Source organism: Dioscorea cayenensis, unplaced genomic scaffold (assembly GCF_009730915.1).
Source record: "Dioscorea cayenensis subsp. rotundata cultivar TDr96_F1 unplaced genomic scaffold, TDr96_F1_v2_PseudoChromosome.rev07_lg8_w22 25.fasta BLBR01001807.1, whole genome shotgun sequence".
Lineage (NCBI taxonomy): Eukaryota > Viridiplantae > Streptophyta > Magnoliopsida > Dioscoreales > Dioscoreaceae > Dioscorea > Dioscorea cayenensis.
The window spans coordinates 1-8,748 of NW_024088198.1; the positions used below are offsets into that span (position 1 = coordinate 1).

The 8,748-nt window shown below is 32.6% G+C and overlaps 1 protein-coding gene across 1 annotated transcript; it reads left to right on the top strand.

Moving 5' to 3' along the window:
• Positions 1-3,912: 3,912 nt before the first annotated feature.
• On the top strand, positions 3,913-6,816 carry LOC120257029 (putative disease resistance protein At1g50180). The gene is made up of 3 exons (XM_039264671.1): positions 3,913-4,037; positions 5,041-5,288; positions 6,371-6,816. The coding sequence occupies exons 1-3, from the start codon at positions 3,913-3,915 to the stop codon at positions 6,814-6,816; spliced, it is 819 nt and encodes a 272-aa protein (XP_039120605.1).
• Positions 6,817-8,748: the final 1,932 nt, after the last annotated feature.

Sequence of the window (8,748 nt, forward strand, 5' to 3'; positions counted from 1 at the left end):
GTCCTTCATTGGCTGAGATCCGTTGCTTGGACGAGAATGGATCTTGTGGGGATTATAGATAATATTCCTCAAGAAATCGTTCAATTCCTGACAGGGTGGCCTGATTCCAGGCTCAGGTGGGGCTGACACTGCTGGGCAGTCAAACAGTGATCTGTGGACCTCAGTGGTTCAGCCTAGGTCAGATCTCTGGGTGGGTGCCGGGCCCCGGTTGGATTCGGGCATGATACTTTTTTATTTGTGGAACCCAGAGTGCACTCTTGCGGATCCATGAAACAACTCTCAGAAATCTTTCCTTTTTTGGAAGATAGGGAGCAGAAACAATCAACCTATTGATATTGGAAGATAAAAAGATTCTTCCAGTAATATTTCTGGGTCAATGGAATTCCTTAGGTATGGGAAAGCCCATCAAATAGAGATTTTTTCTTTCGACCCATAACGGAGTTGTTATTGCGAGCACACATACCTCTTTTGAATTTTCAGGCTACTAATTTTAAAAACTTTCAGAAATTAGTTATTACGACTCACTGTTGTAACATAAGTTCTTGACGTGACCAATGCTATCGACTGATGGCGAGTTACAGTTGCGTTGCGACGACGCTGTAAGACCCATCGATCTCCGGTTATGCTTAGTCGAGTCGATGCGGCCAAATCTCCACGATCCGGCCGGCACGACTAGCCTACTTCCTCGGGTTCCTCATCATGCAGGGTCCCCTCGCAGAGGCGCACGTCCTTGTCGTCTTCCGTGAAACTTGCCAAACTTAGTCTTCAATCTTCCAAGTTTGGTCTTCGAAAGATTCTCCAAACTTGATCTTCAATTCACCCAAGTTTGGTCCTCAAATCTTCCCAATAATAGATCTTCAATCAATCAATTCAATTATCAAGGATTCTTCAAATAATATCTCCTTCATTCATACCATGAATAGATATTTCTTCAAATAAGCTCCACCATATTTAGTCTTCAATCATATCTCTCTAAGTATGGTCTTGATATAATCTTATCTTCATGTTTCCAAGAATAATTCCACAAAGATATTCAAGATAATATCCTCCATGTTAATAGATTTACTAAAAATAATTCCACCAAGATCTCCAAGATGTTTAGCCTTGCAAGCTATGTCTCCATGCCATGTCATCATGCTTTCCATGTCATCAATTATGCTTTGTCACCATGGTTGACACGTCATCTTGCCTTGGTGTCAAATAATGCCAATTTAAATAGTGCGGTTGTACTAACAAAATTGATTTTTAAAAATTATTATAATTTTTTATAAATTTTAGATTACCAACTAATTTTAATTATTTTTTGAAATCTATATAAATTAATTAAAATAAATAAAAGGGCCGAAAAGAATACTTAACAAACTTTTGTTGTAGTCTCTCAAACAGACCACAATTAGAGGTGGACATGGGTCAGGGTCGGGTCGAGTGCCCAGGGCTAAACTCAAATATACAACCCATATATCTACTGGTAAGTTTACGTGCTCAGCCAAATTGTTTTTGATCCAAACCCAACCCATTTGATCGTTATTAGGCTAGGGCCCAAATTTAACCCGACCTAAAAATAAATAATTTTTTATGAAATAATTGAAATAACTAAATAAACTACTACTACAACCCCTAAAATTTTTCAAACATTTTAAAAATACAAATACAAGTATTATAAATGTTTACTCTTTTTGAAGTTTCTATTACTATTTTATATATATAATTATATATATAATTAATAATATATGATATATATTATTTATTTATTCGGGTCGGGTCAAAATTCATTTGACCCAAACCCAGCCCGAAATTCAATCGGGCCAAAACATTTGAGTTCAACCCAGTTTTTTGGGCCAACTTTCTAAACCCAGGCCCTGTATTTTTTGGGCTAGGTTCGGGTCAGCCCATGGGTCGTCCGGCCCATATCCACCCCTAACCACAATGTTTGGTGCTGGCTCATTTAGGATTGGCTAAGTTAGTCTGAGTTAAGGCATTATTATAAAAAATAATGTACCAAATGAATTGCTTGATTTTCATGGAACAGAGTCCCTCCCAATTGACATCATGTACAAAATCCCAGTCTGCAGTGTACCAGTCTTTCCCAACTCTTTACAGCTGGATGTCTCACTAGCAACAATTAATGTTCACGTGGTTAAAATATGAGATATAAATTGAGGATTGCTGTCAACTTTACTGTTGATAAACATGGTCCATATCTGAAAGTAAAATGTAAAAAGCTCTTCATCATTCATGTAGCGTGTGTGATTAAAACTTACAAGGAAGAAAAAGACAAACAAATTAGAAATTACTGGATGAGCTTGCGCAACCTTTAGTAGAGGAGAAACTTGGTGATCTATATTGCAGCACAAGCAGAATGAAAGGGAAGCATAGAAAAAAATATATTAAATTTGAGCTATTAATTTTGTTTTCATCTTTTACTGCTATTTATGATTTGATTTATGTCCAAATAATTGTTGCTTCTGACATTATAGATGGGGGGCATTTAACCATCTTAATTTACATAGGACAGCTGGATAGGGTCTTTGCCAATTGACCTCACATCAGATAGGGTTTGCTTATATGTTTATTATAAATTTTTAAGACTTAATAAAGATCATGGTTCGTAAATGAGTTGCATACTGAATAGTAGACGCTGGAGAGTGGAGACCATCTTCATCATCAACGTTAATCCTATATTTGTGATGTTAAATTACAAAATTTAATTTGTATAAAAACTATGATGCCTGATATGAGTGTACTTAGTTTCATAGGTTTCAGTTGAAACCGTAGAGAATCCTATTTTTAATTTTAAATTTTTTTAAATTATCCATTATATAAAAAAATTGAAGCCTAGTTCACATATTAACAAATTTAAAATAATTTTTAATAAATCATAATAATTCATAATAATTCAAAATAATAAAAAATATTTAAAAATAAAGAATTTCCGCTTAATTAAGTTCACATCTTTAATGTAAAAAAGATAACTTCACATGTTTTGTTTTTTTACTTTAGATAATCACTTGTCACTAACTTCCCTATTCATTAAAGTTAGATCTCTCCATTTTGTTTTTGGGTGGTTATTATATTCATCATATTATTGGTGAAAAACTCATAAATTTCTAAGTTTTCATTTCTGTATTTTATCACAAAACTGTCACTCATATTATTAATTCATATCAATTTATATTAGAGGGACTAAAAGGGCGAAAATCGCAAAATAGAGGGACCATTTTGACATTTATACCTAAAATTAAACAAAAAAAAAACCCATTAAACTGATAGCCGCTGCTTGATGGATGATCGTCTAGTGGATCGGAAAAAAACCAAACCAACATTATTATTTTTTAATTTAAAATATTAAATATTAAACTTATTTTATTAATCTAAAAATAAAAAAAATTATAGTTTATTCGATTTTTTATTTTTTCCCAAATATTCCCCCGTTCATTACAGCTTACCTTCAGACTGTATTTTAAAAAATATATATACAAATTATAGTTCAAAAAATAGTTCCCAGCTCATTACAACTTTCATGCCACTATCAAAGTTGTTGTGGATCTTATATTTTTTTAATATATATTTTAGTTTATTTGAAAGGTTATAAACTTATATAAGTAAATATAAATGTATAAAATTTCCATCTACGTGTTTTATTATGGACTAGACATCGCATGAGCCCCATTTTACAACCCTGAGAGCACGTCTTGAGATCCTCGAGATCAGCAACAACGTGTGGCACATTGTCGATGTGACGACACTGGATGCATTTCCTGACGGATCTTGGGAAAATCAAACTAATACATTAAACTATATATATTCTATTATTTTAAAAATATAAAATTATAGTGCTACTCCCCTTCATAGATTTATCTGCAACTTTCCTGCTGAAGAAGAAGAAGAAGATGAAGAGACAGGAACAAATAAATGGCTGATGCTGCAGTAGGTTCTCTAGTCCGGAAGCTTGGTGATCTATTAGTGCAAGAAGCCATCAATTTGCATGGAGTGAGTGATCAAGTGGAGTGGTTGAAACGAGAACTGGAGACAATGCAGTGCTTCTTGAAGATTTTTTATTTCTTTAGTCAAAGATTTTTAGGTGAAAAAAGTTAAATCTAACCTGGTTTTATAGATCTAATTTTTAGTATTTAGATTGACTTATAAAAAATATAGGTATATCTACTGGATTTGGGCCCTCACTGTCTTTTTCTCTCTTACCTTTTTGATCCTCTCTCTGAAATGCTCCCGACTGAGTCCTCTACTTTGAAAATCTGCCAAACTTAGTTAAAAATGCTCCTAACCAGTCTCTCTATTTTTAGAAATGTCTCCTTAGTCCTCTAGGGTGAGTGCATTTTTAAAAAGTAGAGGCCCAGTTGAGATCTTTTAACCAAGTGAGCACATCTTTCAAAAGTAGAGGCTAATCAGGGAGCGATTTCAGAGTAGGACCAAAAAGGAAAGAGAGAGAAAAGATACGAGGGACTTTTCTGACGATTATACCAAAAATATATAATTAGTGAAATTGTTTTTTTCAAGTTTATTAGGTTGGGTTCAAATCCCTCCCTCGACAATACTGTTCAACGTATTGTTCATACACTGTTCACCCGAGATTCTTATATTGTACATATGTTGTACATCCAGGTTTTAGTACTGTTCGATACTGTTTATATTAATAAAAAAAGAGACGCTTGTCGCCTATTATTCAAAAAAAAAAATTATTAGGTTAGTGTTTTTAGAATAGATTTTTCATAGAGTTACGAAATCGGATACTGGGTTATTTTTCTTGGATGTAAATGTCTTGCTAGACTTGCATATGGTACATGCTGACCTATTCTCAATTTCTTTCCCACATTCTCATGAGTTTTTAATCTTATCTTAAATTAACTAAAATTAATTGAAAGTATATATATGATGAGCAAGATAAATATCTCAAACTTCGGAGTCCTTATTTGATCAAATGAAATTCGACTATAGATGCATTAAAAAAATTGGAGCAGATCGATATAAGAAATAACTATGATTTTTCTCCGGGTTTGTGTTTATATTTGATGAATTGATCAGTAGACACAAGGTTCATGTGGATGTTCAAGGGATAAAAACTAGGTTGCAGGAGCTATCTCGAAGTAGAGAAGTATATGACATTTCTAATATTGGTACAACTAGTCAATACAGAAGTCCAGGTGAGATCCCTATATTGCCTCAACTGAGAGATGACATTGATATGGTTGGCTTTGATGATGAGAAGAAAAAGATTGTGCTAGAGTTGGTTAATGAAGAGAAAACAAATCGATCAGTGATTTCTATAGTGGGTATGGGTGGTCTGGGAAAGACCACACTTGCTAAAAATGTTTATAATGATCACGAAGAAAAGAGAAGCTTTGATATATTTGCATGGGTAATCATATCCAGTGGCGGAGCCAGAAAGTAAAGATTAGGGGGGCGAGTTGAAAATTAATTAATTAATTAATTAAAAGTTTTATAATTTTTTTAAAAGTATTTATATGTTAATTTATAGTTTAGTTTATAAAAATTAAATTTTAAACAATAAATATTTTAAAAAAAATCTACTAAAAATATAATTTTATATATTATATAAATTAATGTGTAAAAAATCATAAACTAAAAACATAGATATTTTAAAAAATATTACATAAAGTAATTTATAAAATATTAATAAATCAAATAATAAATTTTTGATAATATTTTTTTTAAAAAAATATGTTTTAGATTTTTTTGTTAACAAAAGTAATAAACGTCTGTATAGATTAGGGATCACGCAGCATGCACTCAAATTTAATCATCCAATCCATACAATCTCACTCAAAAACGAAAAAGTTTGGACTACTTAACCCTACACCCAGCAACTAACGTCGACTTTATTACTACTATTATTTTTAATAAGTTTTGAACTAAAGATCTTGCTATTAGGCTATAAGCCCTTTGCTTGTTTTAGACTATATCTATTAATTTATAAAAAAAATAAATAATAATAAAAACATAGAGAGAGAGAAAATATATATATATATATATATATATATATATATATATTTAAAGAGAGAGAGACTAAAAACTAATTAGAGAGAGAGAGAGAGAGAGAGAGAGAGAGAGAGAGGGGGACTAAAAAAACTAATTGAGAGAGAGAGAGAGGGGAGACTAAAAAAACTAATTAGAGAGAGAGAGAGAGAGATGTGTGGAAAAAGGGAGAGAGAGGGGCGGCCAAGGATAAGGGGGCTGGACGGAGAGACAGAGTGTGGATAAAGAGAGAGAGAGAAAGGGAAGGGGCCCAGGCGGCAGGGGGCAGCCGCCCCCTGCCCTCCCGCCTCCGCCTCGATCATATCTCAAGAATATACCATCCATGAGGTTTTGAAGAGAATCTCTTCAAAAATTTCAGCAACTCCATCAGCTGACACAATCCAAGACCTCTCAGTTGCTATTTCTGAAAAATTGAAGAAAGGCAAGTACTTGATCGTTCTTGATGATGTTTGGAAACGAGATGTATGGAATGAATTACTAAAAGTCTTTCCAGATGTTAATAATGGAAGCAGAGTTGTTATCACCACCCGCTTCAAAAATGTCATTAATATTGCAGATCCTACCACTAAACTTCATAAACTGCGTTACCTAAATGAAAAGGAGAGTTGGGAGTTGTTTCTTCGCAAGGTCTTCCCAAGACAAGACATTGAAACATGTTGCCCGACATGTTTGCTTGATTGTACTCATCAACTTGTTCAGAGGTGTGGGGGTCTACCACTAGCACTAGTAGTTCTTGGGGGACTTGTCTCAACTAAACCACAAACCCAAGATGCATGGCATAAATTCGTTGCTTCCATAGCTTGAAAATTCCTACAAAACAATAGACATAACACATATTTTACTTTTGTTAATACTTAACATAGCATATGTACAAAATAGAACTACAAATTTAACTATTCATATAAATGAGTTTTTAACAATTCATATAAACGGACTTTTAACGATTCATATAAATGAGCATATAAACGAGCTTTTAACGATTCATATAAACGAGCTTTTAATGATTCATATAAATGAGTCTGCTCACGAGCCTTAACGAGCCGAGCTTGATGGTGTTCAGACTCGGCTCGTTTATTTTACGAGTTTAATAATCGGGCTTGAGAATTGCTCATTTAACTTAACGACGAGCCGAGCCGAGCCGAGTCTGTAACGAGCCAAGCCTTCGAGCTTTTAACGAACGTATTGGCTCGTTTACAGCCCTAGCAAGAGTAACAAACTCAAAACAATCAATTAACAAGTAAATCAAAAATAAAATAATAATGCAAAACATAATGATAAATATCAATATGAAAAATCTTAAAACTATTGACTTGAGTAAAAGATTTTACTAACCTTCCTGGAAGAGATTGCAAATGCAAGATCTAATAAGTACTTCTCAACAACCTAAAGCTACTTATTTGATGGGCAAAAGTATTTATAGGCTTGATTAAAAAAAAAATCTCTAATCTTAATTGTATTCAAAAGTTTAATCATAATGGCTCTTAAAACACTAACTCTTAATTGTACATAAGTAATAGTTTTGATAGAGCTCAAATCACATGCAACATAAACCTATTGAAGATGTAACTTTTTTGTCAATTTGAATTATTAAAAACAGAAGAAGAAGAAAGAATGCATCAAAACTTATAAAGAGATTCACCATTTATTTTCCTCCTTTTCCTTTTATGTATCCACCACCAATAGACTATGTTATGTTTTTTTCTTTTGTATTCTTTGTACTAACTCTTATCTGTAAATTTTTTTTTTTAGTTTTAATGCATTTGTCGCTTATTCACTCTATAAAAAACCACACACACCTTATTTACACCTTAGCCACATATAAGGGAAAAAAAAAAAAATCAAATTCTTAACTTCAGCCATTAAAATCAAAATGCTTGAACCACTAGGCCATTAAGACCGAAGTTTTTTTTTCATAGTTTTTCATTTCAATAGCATTTCTAAACTAGTAAAATGTCTCCTTATAAAGTTGCTTAATCCTAGATAGGACTCCAATTTACATCTTAAATTTAAATTTTTTTAATCATATATATATATCTTCGGCCAGTTTATTATCATATGAATTTGTTAATTTTTCCTCATAATAGAACTTGACAATATAATTTGTATTTACAGAAGGGATGCGCGTATGTGTGCGTGCGTTTTGATCCCTCATTTTATCGCCTTGTAAATTATGCTGCATTCAATATGATAGAGACTATTACATGTTTTCTTGTTGTGGTTATGCCACAACAAGATTATTATTGTCCAAACACGCTGTCCAAATGATTATTATTGTCTCAATGCTTTAAGAGGTCATGTTACATTTACTTAATGATTTTAATTCCATTTGTCTCTTTTATGATAATTTAGTAATAAAAGTGAATAAATTAAATTTATGTAATAAAATATTAGAAGTTACAAAACACATAATAAAGGAACAAAACATGGCTAGGGCCAATATAAATAATCAGATAACACTAATCTGAACAAATCATGCTTTAAATAATACTCTTATATTCAAATGGAGGCAACACACTCAGTGAAAGCAAGGGACTTCGCCTAAGTGAGTCAGTTTGGGGTGCTTGCAAAACACATGCATATAAGGGGTTGTTTAGTAACCAGCAATTAGCTATAAGTAGCTGTAATTTAATTAATTTTACATATAAGTGATTATTTAGTTTGATATAAAAACTCTATTTATATATAAGTGAACTTACATCTTAGCCACTTTTACCGTATTTCAACTTATAACAAAAT

Coding starts and splice junctions, on each gene's coding strand:
- LOC120257029 (XM_039264671.1), top strand. CDS start 3,913: ATGGCTGATGCTGCAGTAGGTTCTCTAGTCCGGAAGCTTGGTGATCTA. Junction 4,038..5,040: donor CGAGAACTGGAGACAATGCA/GTGCTTCTTGAA, acceptor TGAATTGATCAG/TAGACACAAGGTTCATGTGG. Junction 5,289..6,370: donor ATCAGTGATTTCTATAGTGG/GTATGGGTGGTC, acceptor CAAAAATTTCAG/CAACTCCATCAGCTGACACA.